General features: G+C 36.8%; 1 protein-coding gene across 1 annotated transcript in view; it reads left to right on the top strand.

The window, feature by feature from the left end:
- The window catches only part of IRAG1 (inositol 1,4,5-triphosphate receptor associated 1), a 51,850-nt gene that overhangs the window by 18,539 nt on the left and 18,877 nt on the right, over positions 1-14,434 (top strand). Inside the window, exons 2-5 of the mRNA XM_010213191.2 lie at positions 4,752-4,904; positions 9,891-9,991; positions 11,639-11,709; positions 13,808-13,981. Coding sequence (XP_010211493.2) covers positions 4,833-4,904; positions 9,891-9,991; positions 11,639-11,709; positions 13,808-13,981 — 418 coding nt within the window. The 5' untranslated portion in view covers positions 4,752-4,832. The remainder of the gene's footprint in view (positions 1-4,751; positions 4,905-9,890; positions 9,992-11,638; positions 11,710-13,807; positions 13,982-14,434) is intronic.

Below are 14,434 nucleotides of genomic sequence, written 5' to 3'. Positions count from 1 at the left end.
TTTTATATCTATCAAAAGGGAGTTTTAAAAGCTCATTTTCTAACATTTTATGCCCACTTTGTAGGACTTTTTGTGACTTTCTTTACAAAGAAAGCAGCACAAAAAGTTCTTCAGTTCAGCTGTGTTTGCAACTCCCATTGCTGACGAACAAGTTGCTTGACTTTGCTGGAGGCAATATGAGGTCAAGAAATGTTCTTAATTGTTTATTTCTGTGTATGTGTGTGCGTGCTGTCTCCCTTTGTATACATACATATACTTTTTTTTTTTTTTTTTTTTTGCTATAATTTGACAGAGCATTTGAGGTCAGCTGTTAAACTAGCAGTGAAGATGGAGTAAGTCACCTTTATTCTAAGCCTTTGCTAATTCGGTGCTTGTCTGTGACCCAGCGAGGGTAAGTTAACTGATTATACTTAGCTTTCTGTGCTATGGTAAAATAAGTTGCAGAGAGAACATCGTGAAAGCCAAGGGCCTCTGAATACTTTTCCCTTTTATGGAATAGAGCTCCTAGATCACCATTTCCTGGAGATTGTATTCTAAGCCTGCATAGTGGTAAAAGAAAGTTCTCTGCATTCACTGATCTGTATCTGACTGCAAACTTGAGTTCAGGAGGATTTTTTTCCTGACTGTTTTAAGCTTACAATAAATTTACAATAACAGAAAAAAAAAAAATCTCCCCCCTCCCCCCTCTCCTGGGCTCCACAGTACAAGAGGGATGTGGAGCTGCTGGAGAGAGTCCAGCGCAGGGCCACAAGGATGATCAGGGGCCTGGAACATCTGCCCTATGAGGAGAGGCTGAGGGAGCTGGGCCTGTTCAGCCTGGAGAAGAGAAGGCTGAGAGGGGATCTGATCAGTGTCTTTAAGTACCTCAAGGGAGGCAGTGAGGAGGATGGTGCTGGCCTCTTTTCAGTGGGGGCCACTGACAGAACTAGAGGAAATGGCCACAAATGAAAGCATCAAAAGTTCCTCAGAAACTTAAGGAAAAATTTTTTAACAGTGAGGGTGACAGAGCACTGGAACAGGCTGCCCAGAGAGGTTGTGGAGTCTCCTTCTCTGGAGATCTTCAAAACCCGCTTGGACGCAGTCCTGTGCCACGTGCTCTAGGTGACCCTGCGTGTGCAGGGGGGTTGGACTAAATGATCTCTAGAGGTCCCTTCCAATCTTAAGCATTCTATGATTCTAGGATAATCATGTTCTATGCACTTTGGCTCAGGACTCAGTAAGCTTGTAGGCTGCTTTTGCAGACAGATGTGTGGAACAGGTTTCAAGGTTTCACTGGTGCTTCCTAATGTCCTACTGAAGGGGAAAAGATTAATCTTGCACAAAGTGAATTATCAGAGTAATTTCTTTTTATGCATCTCATACAAGCTCCAGGATACTTGTAGTTCTTGTTAAAACTTTCCAATGATGCCCTCCTTTTCTGTATGTTGATACACTCCTTTTTCTGACTCTTGCTGACAATTACTAGGGCTATTTTAATTGTACAGTCAGCCAGCTGGAGAGGGTCACTGTAGCAATAGTGCAAGAGTGTTGCTTCACCAGTATCTTGTTCTTCCATCCTTTGTAAACCTTCCTGTCTCCTACTTTTGTATCACAAAGTAGTAACTGATGCAGGAAGTGGCCAAACTCCCCTTGCCCAACATGACTTCTCTATTGAGTATATCCGTTTGTGCTTACTACATGTGTCGTGTTGGCTGTTTAGGCAGTGCAAAATCAGTAGGTCAGATCCTTTAGTGACTCTTTCCTCAAGAATCCTGTACAGGTTAAAAGTAGCTTTTATATTGAAAACATTCAGGAATCCTAGTCCATATAGTTCATGAATTAAGCCATTTGCTTATTTATTTTTTTGAAATACTGATAAGTAGCATCCAATTATTGATGCCTAATTATTGATGCAAGAGTATAGTCAAGGGAATGCAAGTGTGGCATTTGTTTCAGAATACGAATAGTTGTAGGCAAACTTTTGCTGCTCCAGTAGAGACCTTGATGTTGGGTTTTAGGAGAGAGGTATTGGGAACAAAAGGAAGGTCAAAAGAATAAATTTTTCTTCTGATGAGCACCACAAATTTTTGGAAGTGTTTCCTGTTTATAAGATAGCTCTGTAAGGAAGTTGGACTAAGTTCCTAGTTGTGTTAGTGGCTGAACTCAGTCCGCACCAAATCAGGATGTTACTAATGTGGCATAAGTTCATCTCTCTATCCTCCATTCTCCCTTGGCTGTACTTTCTGTGCCATGTCTCTAAGACAACACAACTCATGATTTATCCTTTTCTATTCTGAGATAAGCCTATATTTTGTTTTTCCATTTGTTTTTTCTTTTAAAAGATTTGTTTTGCTTTTTTCAATCTGAAAAAATGAACTGAACTTTGTGCTTAAAGTCTCTCTTGTTTCAATTTGACTTCCATTACTTCAAGTTTAGTATGTATTAGGGACTTAAATAAGGCAGGAAATGAACTGATGTTCATACTACTCCACATAGGACTCAACAAATACACTTTGGACAGGCCTGATTTTTCAGGGCCAGCGTTCTGGTTTTTGAGCCAATCAGAACCATTCTAACTTAATAGAGCAATCACTCATCGGTTATATAAACATCCTCCTTTGTATCTTCTTTTGTTCTTTTATTTATTTATTTATTTGAATGTTTTATGTTCTTGCAGAAGTCATAAATGTCTTCAAATGCCAGGATTTTGTTAGAGATGAAAACAAATTCATGCCACTTCCTGGGTTACCTTGGCTGTGTCTCCTCTTCCTGTGATTTTAATAGTTGGTAACTCGTGTTTGATTCAAGAATATTTAGCTATTGAAATGCACAGAGGTTTGGTGTTACCATTATTTGCCTGATCTCTCTGAGTTCATTAAAATGTACATACTCATATATGTCTACTTTACATCATAGTAGCAACTTTAAAGATATTTTGCCTATTTTAAAATCTTACATTTATTTGTGGAATACACCCTCTACTTTTTTTTGAAGTCAGAGATGGGTAAAATACATAAGTGAATTTCCAGGCAAGTCAGTAGACTTAAAATTTCACCCTTAATATGTTCCATATGTGCATAAATCCTTGAAACTCGTAGGATCTACCTTCAATGATTAGCATATTCTACTTCTGAAAAAACTTACATTTAGTGTGGAAAAAGTGAAATATAAGAATATCTTGGTCTTCATAATCAGGTCATTTCTTTTGTACCTTTTCTATTATCCTTATTAAAGAACTTCAGTGGAATTACTATTGTTTTTAAACATACTAACCCTTGTGTACATATTTGACCCTTTAATTCCCCTTTAACACACTGTTCATTCTGCATTAATTTTCATATGAGGAGACTTTATTTCTGACTCTCTTAGCAAAAGAAATATACAGTTTCCAGTATTATGTGAAACAAATCTAATAAATGCATTGGTCTTAGCTGCTACTGTAGCCCAAAATGTTTCAGATCCCTGTAGGTTTTAACTTCTGTGAAAGCTGAGGCGAGGAACCTGTCACTTCTGAGGCTACTTAAGTATTTCTGGTGACTTTGTTGTCATTGTTTTTAATTAATCTAAATGTTATGACAGTTTTAATCATCAGTCTGGATAAACAAACATGTTCCTGAATGTTTGTTTGCCATACCTTGTCCTGAAATGGATGGTAGAACTCTGTTAAAGGCCTTGAACTTTAAATCATTTCCCAATCACCACCTTTTTCCCCTCATCTTGATTTCCTAAATAACAAAACAGTAAAGATGAGATTAGTATTTCAGATTTGGGAGATGATGAAGTGTTTTGGAGGTTGAACAGGTGCTTGTTGGGTATATTTGTCTCCCTGGCCTTCTATTCAAATTTTTACTGTGTTAGTGAGTGGCTGTAAATCTCCAATGAACTGTAAAGTGAATATAGTTACATCTTGCTAGTACAATCAGGAACTGTGCAACAAATTATATCTCTGATAATAATCTTACTTGGTTGTGCCTGCATATAATTAAATTGTTTTAGTGCTGTTCCTTAACTCCCCGGTAGGTGTCACAGTAAGTCTTTTAATATGTCTACTGTAACTGTAAGGAAGAATGTATATTCCATCTTCTAACCGTTTGATAGGCTTTAATGCTTATAGTATTGTCGTGAAGGCAATAGCTAAAGTTGATGTGAGTAACAGGAATTACCTCATCTAACTGGCAGTGAATATTTTGCTAATCAGTCATTATTGCTATTTTGTTTTGAAAATGTCCTGCAGTGTTGTCTTACGAAGACCTACGCCAAGAACCTCTTTGTAAAGTCTTTGCACAGTTCCCTTAGACCTTGTTTTGGCTCAAAGGAAGAGTGCTACCATCTGGGTTTCTGGTTTTGCTCCTAAAGATTTTTCTGTCTTTGAGATCTGAGATTGTGTTCCTTAATGCGTTAGGGCTGTATTAGCTGCTAAAAGGCATTTTATGGATATCCATCCTCTTTTCGAGGATGCTGGAGAGGGTAGTTTAAACACAGCTGAAACAGTTGTAGTAGCCAAAAAGACCCTGTAAAATGGAGGGAAAAGGTGGGTATAGCAAGCAAGAAAAAAAAAGTCCTTTTTAAATGCATTTACTAGATTATACTTGATCTTCAAAGCTTTAGTTAATAAAACTCAAGACACTTTTTATTTTTTAAAATTAGTACTGTTTGTTGTTTTAAAGTGATCTCAATGTTAGAACACAGATTATGAAATAGACCTCATTTTGTATTTTTGGCATCTAACACAGCGTGTGGATCATAAGGCCTCTCAACGCTTATCCCTTCAGGCTACCTTGAAGCAGCCTCCCTCAGCGGTGCATGGTTGCGTTAGTCCGCGCTGCAGTACGACGTGTTTTGCACTGCCTGCCATGCCAACGCTACCTGAGGACGAGGCACAACCCAAAGGGGCACAACACACTTCCTGTTCTACTCCTGCCAGAGTAAGCAGTCGTTACATAGGTATTTTATTGATACTCATGTTACAACTGAAGTTTCTGAAGCAGTCATTTATCCGTGTGTTTTGGAGGTTTATGTATCTATCTCTTCTGAAGCATTTATTTTACAGATATCCAAAAATGTTCTTTGTGTTGTAATTCCAGAAAACTTTAACCTGTGGAAAGAGAACTTGGTTTTGTCCTACACTGTAGTCTTAAAATATCTAGTATTGCCTCCACAGATGAGAGATGTTACCTCATTCACGTGTGCATAAGGATGGAAATCATGTTCTTCAGTATTTCTCAGTACTTTGTTTGCCACAGTAGTAACTGAACATAAAATAGAACTACAGAGAATATGAATGGGTGCTCTCCAGACACATTAGTTGCTTCGCTACATTAGTCTGACATGTTGCATATGCATATTTATAATTATTTTCAGATAAATTATAAAATTGAGTACGTGATGGCAGTTCTTCCTTTCGAATAATTTATTTTACTGATAAAATAATTCTATGTTTTAATAGTTTTTGTAAAATGTATTGTTTGCTTAGCTGAGCAGTTCATCTAGATCATGTGTTTTATGCAACCTGGCATGAAGGAGGAGAGGATCTGTATTCAGGCACATCCTTAGTTAAAAAATGTAGGAAAATGGATTGCTGTCACTGGACTTGAGGACACTGTATTCTACACTCTGGGTGAAAACATCCGCTACTTTAACACTGTAGGAAAATACTGTCTGCAGTGAACCCGCATTGATTAGTCATGTGTTCCATCTAAAGTGCGCTTTGTGCTGAGTGTTAATTTCCTGGCTTAAGATAAACACAATGGATGCAAGTTTACTAGATCGTTATTTGACAATATATTTGAGGTCAAGACAATTTTTTTTATACACACATGTGAAAAATGTTTTTGAGAGTACAAAATATTTGCTGGGTAAAACATACCAGAAGAGAGAAAAATGCAAAAAAAAAAACTAGCCAAACATAAGCCTGGCCGTGCTTGCTGAATGGGAGAAATGCAACATTCCAACTACCTATCATTTAAAAAAAAAAAAATCAAGACATATGCTGGCCTTTTTAGAGTTAGGTCTGAAATAAGCTACAATGTGACAGTTTGTGGAGGATGAGTTAACTGCAAAATGTTGGTTGTTTTGGGTTTGTTTGTTTTGTTTTTAAAGATAAATATTATTTTTAGGCACAAAATAACAGTGGGAGGACTTTAACCAACACACTGCTAAAGAGCCTGCTTAAATAGTTGAGGGTTGCAACTAGCCAGTATTCTGCAGATTTGACCTTGGCCATATTAGTTAACACTCTTGTGTCTTGCTACAGGCTGAATTCCACAGCATGGCTAGGACTAGCATAGCTGAAATTGATAAATTAAGTAGTTCTGTACCGCTCTAATAGCGAAAGCTTCTGTAAAGTCATTTTTAATTAGGGCTCAAAATAAGAGCAAAAGGTTTTAATTATGAGCTTGCTTCACTTAACATGGTGAAAGGAAGAGTGACAAGCCAGGAGAAGGCATCAGAAGGATCTAACAACTGGCAGACTTGTTTCCAGCGCAATTTATTTTCTGCCCTTAAGAAACACTTTCCAAGTTTGGAATCTCCTCTGCAGTGCTCTTGGTCTAACAGGTTCCTCGTCCTGTTTCAGGAGATGGGCCTCCACCTTTCCCTTGCATGCAAACAAATGCACACACATCCACGAAACACTTCTGGGAGTGAACTTATCATATAATTTCTTGTTCACTTCAGTCATCCCTGATACGATGGAAGGCTCAGGATTGTGTTTCCCTTACTCATTTTGAGAAAGAAAATCTTGGTTACTACTTCAGTTTTGTCTTGAAGCAGCTTGTGTTGAGCGTTCTCGCTAACTCTGAACTATGTTCACCAAACTATTCATTAGCTCTGTTCTGGAGGGAAGTAGATGTAAAATTTTTATTGGTATTGGCATGAGAGCAGTCATTGGAATGAGAGCCTAATTGAAAGCACTTTAGCACCTTGTTATTTGAGTTAAGAGTGTGTAGCTGAACTCAGTGTGTCCTGTTACACTTCCAGTATTGAAACCTATAGAAATGTTTCATATAAAATGATTTCTCCCAGCATAAGTCAGATGTTGCCTTTAATCATTTCCATCTTTTAATTTATGAGGGTTTATTTTACTGTAGTCAAGTTAATATGCTTTTGTTAATTTCTAATATTAAGAAACATTTTATCCCTAAATTTTTGAGGGAGAATGACTTGGAATGAAAAAACATGGAGTGGATGAGGACAGTGGTACTAGCAGGCAAGAGAGCTATTTGCTGCTAATCATTCCTCGTCTGTTATAACGATTCATTTGGAAGATGACAGTGCTTTCAGTAGACTGGAAGAGCTCTAAAAATCTTAAGGAGGGCTACATGAATGTTAATCTGGATGGTAATCTTTTAACAATCTCTGAAGAATGGTCTTATTTAAAAATTATCTTCAAAAAGTATTGCCAGTGAATATTGGTAAAGAGTATCAAAAGCTTAGGCAATGCTAGAATGAAAGTTTCTTTAACTATGATTACCCTTCCTTTCCTTATTTATTTAATACCTTTCAAATCTATAAACAAGCCATTTCTACAAACCTCATTGAATACACAAACCCGATCCTTTGCCAAAGATGTAGGTGATCACATCTTTAAAGATTTCATTGTGACTATATTTGAAGAGGGCAAAATCATGCTTATAGGCAAATCTTGTACTGTTTATTGATATTTTAGTGTGTAGTTTGTCAAGTTTAGTTATATTCCTTTACTGTGGGTTTGTATTTGTGCTGCCATAAGCATTTCTGAATATTTTAAAATCAGTATAAATGACCATATACTTACTTTCTGTCTTGTAAGTATACAGACATCTTTTACAGCTTCAAGCTGCAGTTTATATCCATTTTAGTATTTTCTAGATGTAGGTTTTACACCCATTTAAATGGAAACTACTTTTAACAATGAAACGTTCTCTGACTATCCTGCTAGATGTTTTGCCTACAGTTGAGGCAAACTTCTAGAGCACATTGAATTTTGGGCATATTCTGTTAATGCCATTGTTCCTGTTACAAATTTAGTGATACAGGTTAAGCAAGATGCATTAGAGAGCACAGAGAAGTAGAAATGCTGAGGGGAACATGTGTGCCTCACACCTGCTCTCTGAATTCACACCTGGTTAGGAAACATACTGCTTGTTGAAGTTTTACTGCTGTCACATCCTTGTGACATCCTATATAATTTTATTTCATTTTAAAGTTACTTATTGGTAACTTCTGTTTGAAATAATTTAAACTTCTGTTGCAAAATTTCTCTGCCCTAAAATGTTGACCTATTAAGCTATGAACCATCATATGAAGCATATGGCTTTAGACATGCCTAGATGTCTAAATCAGTGTTTTTATAAGAACTTTAATTATCTGTTTCATATATTATAGTACTAAAAACACTATATTTTTGTTCTGAATTTATTATATTTGTGGTAAACTTCAAGTGTGTAACTTATCTTCTTAATGCCTAAAAGTTATAAGTGTGATCGGAAGCAAATACTATCTCAAGAAAAGCAAAATGATGTTTATAGCCCTGAACGTATATGGATTTGTGCCACAGATAGCAAAGTTGCTCATTCTTTTAGAAAACTGGCAAGTATTGAGAATCAAGCTCTATTGAAAGCAATACCAAGTAAAATATTTATTGTGGATTTTGAGGAAGTAGTTTGAATAAAAATTTAAATGCAAAATAACTAAATAAAACACAGTACTTGCTGTGTCCAGAAGAAGCACCTACACTTCCCTGCTTGGTCACCCTCCCCCACATAATTTTATGAGAATCACTTTGTTCCAGCGTCTTGACTTACTGTAACCATCAGGGTGCTTATGTAACCTTTCAGCAGTTCAGGGGTGACTATTTATGAATCTGAATATAGTAAAAAGGGGTAAGAGTCAACATTTCCCAACCACTTATGAGAAATCCACAGGTCTTTATTCCAGCTTGATACATCTTCATGAAGGATACTCTCAAGAAGCAGTTCACTGCTCTTCAGGTGGTTGTCTTTACCATGATGGAAAGTACATCAAGATGTGGAATTAAACTTGTTCTCTCCCCGTCTCCCCCTCTCCCGCTCTCCCCCCTTGCTCCCCGTCTCCCCCTCTCCCCCCTTGCTCCCCGTCTCCCCCTCTCCCCCCTTGCTCCCCGTCTCCCCCTCTCCCCCCTTGCTCCCCGTCTCCCCCTCTCCCCCCTTGCTCCCCCTCTCCCCCCCTTGCTCCCCCTCTCCCCCCTTGCTCCCCCTCTCCCCCCTTGCTCCCCCTCTCCCCCCTTGCTCCCCCTCTCCCCCCTTGCTCCCCCTCTCCCCCCTTGCTCCCCCTCTCCCCCCTTGCTCCCCCTCTCCCCCCTTGCTCCCCCTCTCCCCCCTTGCTCCCCTTGCTCCCTCTCTCTCTTTTACAGAGTATAAATTTATATTCAATGCCAGTTCCTTTTGTCATTTAAAAATTATGCTTTTTATTTATATATTGCAGCTTCTTTTCTGATTAATAGAAAAAATATGGGAAACAATTTTCTGTATTTTTGTGTAGTGCATATAAAGTTAGCACTTATTCAAGCAGTCCTTGCATTCTAGTGCTATTTAGAGGTTTGTATGCTTAATCTGGCAGCTTTTGTACATGGTTCTTTACTGTTCTTGCATGCATTCAGCTCTTATTACTTCAGTAAGTGTTATATGTATATTTCAGTAGAAGAGCAGGCTTGTACATGAAAAATCTGTTTTAATGGGTACTATTCTAGAGATTGCCTAGACATTACATGATTGTTGAATTTAACCTTTTGCAATAAACCTTTGTAAAGAAAATGGATAGTCAAGGACTCCATAATTTCTTTCTAAACAATTTTAGATATAGGCTTGTAATTAACATTTGATTTATCATAGAAAAATATTCAGTGTTTTGAATTGCTGTTTAACTAATTTTTATATTTGTCTCCCACAATTCAGGACACTACTGTTGAAGTGACAGCATGCAGTAGACCTTCTATTGTTCTTCCAGAGAATGCTGTTACACCAGATGTAGAAATTGATAAAAATCTGGTTAGCAGGTACTGCATAATATGTTAGCAATCTATGTGTATATTGTACAGTAATTCCAGGGGCTGTGTATTGAATAATCTCCTTTGCAATGTACATCATATTAAAATATTATTGCTCTGATTATAACTGGATCGTATGTATTTGCAATTTGACAACGATTTTTGCATGCTGGAAAGAGGGATGTGGTGGGAATATAATTGATATTAAAAGAGTAGTTTTCTTTGCATTTAGTTCTAATCCTGCCATCAAAACTCAGTGTTCTTTAAATTTACCTTAAGTTTTCTAAACTTTCAAAATAGCATAGTTTGCAAATAAAACAAAAATGCCGATTACATATTTTGCCTAATTTGGATCAAAAAGTTCTTGAATTTTTGAAATCCATTCTTCTGAAAATCAAGTATGGCTCAGTGAGGAAATAATTGTTCTATCAAATTCTTTTGTAAGTATGTGATGGTGTGTGTTACACTTTATATCACTACAAAGAAAACTGTGATCGTGACGCAATTAGGTATTGTGTAAAACCTCTCCTCCTTTCCATATTTTAACCTTTACCTATTCTATGAGCAACTGAAACAGAATAAACAAAGGCAAAAAAATATTTTCCTGAAGTACATGCCCAATGTGGGTTTTTTCTCAGTTTAGTACCCAGTATCCCAATGTTTCAGACATCTGTATGCTGCTTAAATTGCTGAAATGTACCTACAAGGAAAGGAAATGTGATTTTTGTGAAAACATGCACTTGCCACGTGTGATAATTTGTATAGAAAGGCTTATTTTTGGGGCAAGTGTATTTCCAAAGGAGGGAAATCATTGCATGTATTATAAATGTATTAAAATTTTAATTTATAGACCTGCTATTAGACTTAAAATGTGAGAAAACTAACCAGAAAGTATTAATAAAATCTACACTGTCATTTGCATTGTACTTTGAAATGTACTTCTCTAAACTTCAAGAGTGTTTAAAGGTCAAAATTATGACAAAACCTCTTAGAAGCAGCATTATTTGCTAGATCACCACGTAATTTTTGGCAGCGATTTGAGACTTTGATCTGGTTTTGAATCTAGAAAGTTTCCATATTGCTGTTGATAGCTGACAGAAAACTGAGTGGTAATGCGAGAGACTAAGAAATTATTTCAGTTGTAGAACTTAGTTTAGGGAGCACTAACAGTATAGGTAAACTGAGGACTGTCTTTGTAATGTACTATATTAACATGAATTTTAAGTTAGGATTATGAACTGAAAAAGTAGTTCTACTAAGAAATTGACAGCTTTCTCTATATGAAGCTTTCAGCAAAAGTCAAAACTTCCGGTGTTTGAGAGCAACTTCTGCAATTTTCTGCTTTCTTGTTTTCTCCATTTTGAGAGATGAGAGAAACTGCACCAAAACAAATGGTTATTTTGGCTCAGTCTGGTCCCCAGTGAATGGGAATTAGTTTTAACTGGATCATATTCTAATGAAGGATACTTAGTTTACTCATGGGAATCTCAAAACGTTCCAACGGATTTTTTTTAATTTATTTTTGATCAAGGACAAGTACTCTCTCTTTTCATATTAAATGCTTAAAGAGGAGTAGTATTGCTTTTTGAGTGTGTGTGCGCACTCATGTGTGTGTGAGACATAGTCCCATAATTTTTGCCCATTCTTTCCTTCTAGGCCTCGCAGTCCTCATCGGCGACAATCTAACCGTACCAGTAGGAATTCAAGTAGTTCATTGACTTCTGTTGGTAAGAAGTGATTGTTCATTTGAACTGGGATGTCTTTTTGGAAAAAGTGTGACACACAGTCAAGATCTGAATGTAGGGTCTGATTATATTGACAGCAGTTTCTTTGTGTGTACGGTCATAAGCAGATTGCAGGCAAGTAGATGCAGGGAGTGTAGGTGGCACTAATTGCATAAAGTTGTTAGCTTCAGTTTCTAGCTTCACATATTTTGGAAGAAAGCAAGTTATACCACCTTAAAATTCTTGCTGTATGCAAAATACTGTTTAGAAATACTGATTTTAATTATTTGTGAGCAAATATAATTTTTAAAGGAGAGTATAACAGGTGCTTAAGTCTCAAATCATTGCATTTGGCTATCATATTATCAAATTAAACCTTTAATGAAAACTAGCTAACCAAAGGAAGATTGTCTTTAATTCTTCACTTTTCTAACATGTCTCTTACTACACAACTATTCTATTGGTTTTCCTGTAGCTACCAATACAGCAGATTTTTCGAGGGCAATAATGATGTGGATGCAGGTTTGTGAGTACTGCAAACTGTGACAAATGCTCTCATTCTGTTGAAGTCAGTGACAAAGATCCTAGTATCTTTGCATCTGGATCATTACTTATCTCTATTTACATACTTCCTGTGAAGTAGAAGTTGAAGAAGAGATTGTATGTTTATGCTACTGCGTGCAAGGGATGGAGGAATTAGCAGAGAACAGCTCCTCTTGAAAGGGAAAAATGAAAAAAAAAGTTAGAAAACTAGAATAAAGCAAAACCAAAAATGCAGTTGATATTTTATGGCTGACAAATAGACAGTGATGTTATATTCTCAGTATTGTATTCTATATTGTTGCTTTGTTTATTTATATATGTAGAGAGAGATTTTAATACCCATATGTATGTATGAGCTACCAAGCCTGTTGTTGATGCTAGTATATGTGACCTTGTACAGACCGAGCAGACTCCTGGTGGTTTGAGTTTATCGGTTCTTGCAGATCAGATAGGGTTCCTAGTCTCTAGAGTCTGTCAGTCCGTGGAAGGCTTTTGCACGCTACATTGTCAATACGTGCTTTTCCTTTCTTTGACGTGTTGTTTTCAGGTAACTTTTTTGTACTAACCTAAATGTATTTTATACTAACCTGTATGATACCTGTATATTATCTTGCAAGGAAAAGACCTTTCTGACAACAGGTAGTATTTCTTGCTTTATGGTAGCCTAACGAATTATAAAAATTGGTGCTTGAAGCTTTTGTTGTTTTTAATCAATTTGGCAGCTAAGGAATAGCAGATCCTTTCTCCAACTAAATAAAAATTGTCAGGGAAGCAAAGCACTAAATTAAAGGTTTAGGGGAAGTTAGGGGAGTGACTTTCAGTTTGTGATCATGGATTACATCTAATATACCAGCATAAGTGGACCTGAGGAAAGGAAACTCACAGTTGCTTATTGGCAATCTTCAGTGCTGTTTTTTAGCAAGGGTATTTGCAGTTCCATTGGAAAATTCTTGACAGTCTGCAAAATTTGTAGGTATTGATAACTCTGTGTTTTGAAGCAGCCTAATAAGTCTTAGACTGGCTATTCAGCTTCTGCTGCCTGCAATTTTAACCAGCTTTAACCAGCTTTTTACCAGCAGAAAAAGACATTCTATCTGTATAGAAAAAAATCTCTGTACTTCTTTGCACCTTACTCTATATATGATTTGATAGATGTTAATATTAGTTTGCATAAATCCTTGCCAGGTGAGTTGGTGGGTTTTCAACCCTGAAAAAAGACATAAAAAACTCAGGAGAAATGTAGTCAACAAAAGAAATGCGCTCTAAGATTCTAGCTGAGATATTTTCACAGTGGTAAATTAGAAAATTATGGGAATGCATCAGGAAGCCAGTTGAGATCATCCCCGATTCTGTTGATTTAATCTCAACTGGTTACCTGTGTCTTGAGGACCTACTCTAAACTTGAGAAGATAACACTAAAAATGATTAGTCATGAATATTTAATTAATGCAAGCTCTAAGCTGATTTTATAGATACATTTTGTACTTCTGTTGCTCAGAAACATGCCAGCTATCTGCATATGTGATGTACAACTCTAATTCTGATGTTTTGTACCCAGACAACAGTGGTCATGTGATTGATCTGGTAAATGATCAGCTGCCAGATGTCAAAATATCTGAGGAAGACAAAAAGAAGAATCTTGAATTACTAGAAGAAGCAAAGAAAGTGAGCGAGAGGTTTCTAATGCGCAGAGGCAGAAAGTCAAGAAGTGGCCCTCCTGAGTCACCTACAGGTAGGTGCAGGTTCTGAAAACAGGAATTTCTGTTCTACTTCCAAGATAGGCAAATGCACCAATACGTTGTGTGTAATGCATGCATACTCCTTGTTCATTTGAAAGTCAGTATCATTCTCTTCACAGATTCAGTGTTAAACAGAAATGGCCAATCTCTGTGTATACATGCAATGGGAAAAGACTGTAAGTTTTTCAAGTGCCTGGATGAAATACTGCAGCAAGAACGCAGGAAATATTTCTATTAGCTTCTGAGTTGTTGATCAAAATTTACCATGTGTAATGATTTTCTGAAGTATGCCTGAAGTATATTTTATACACATAATGAAATGCTAGTGGCAAAATATTGATAGTCACCTCCCCCTGTTCCCCTTAGTGGACATAATTGTGCACAGATATTTATTCTATATATAATCAGGCTAGATCAACTTTAAAAAATTGACCAAAAAATGAAAT

This window comes from Tinamus guttatus, unplaced genomic scaffold, assembly GCF_059628265.1.
Source record: "Tinamus guttatus ecotype Peru unplaced genomic scaffold, ASM5962826v1 Tinamus_guttatus_pri_ptg000240l, whole genome shotgun sequence".
NCBI lineage: Eukaryota > Metazoa > Chordata > Aves > Tinamiformes > Tinamidae > Tinamus > Tinamus guttatus.
Note: the sequence above shows the minus strand (reverse complement) of the source record. Positions and strands in the feature narration are given on the sequence as shown.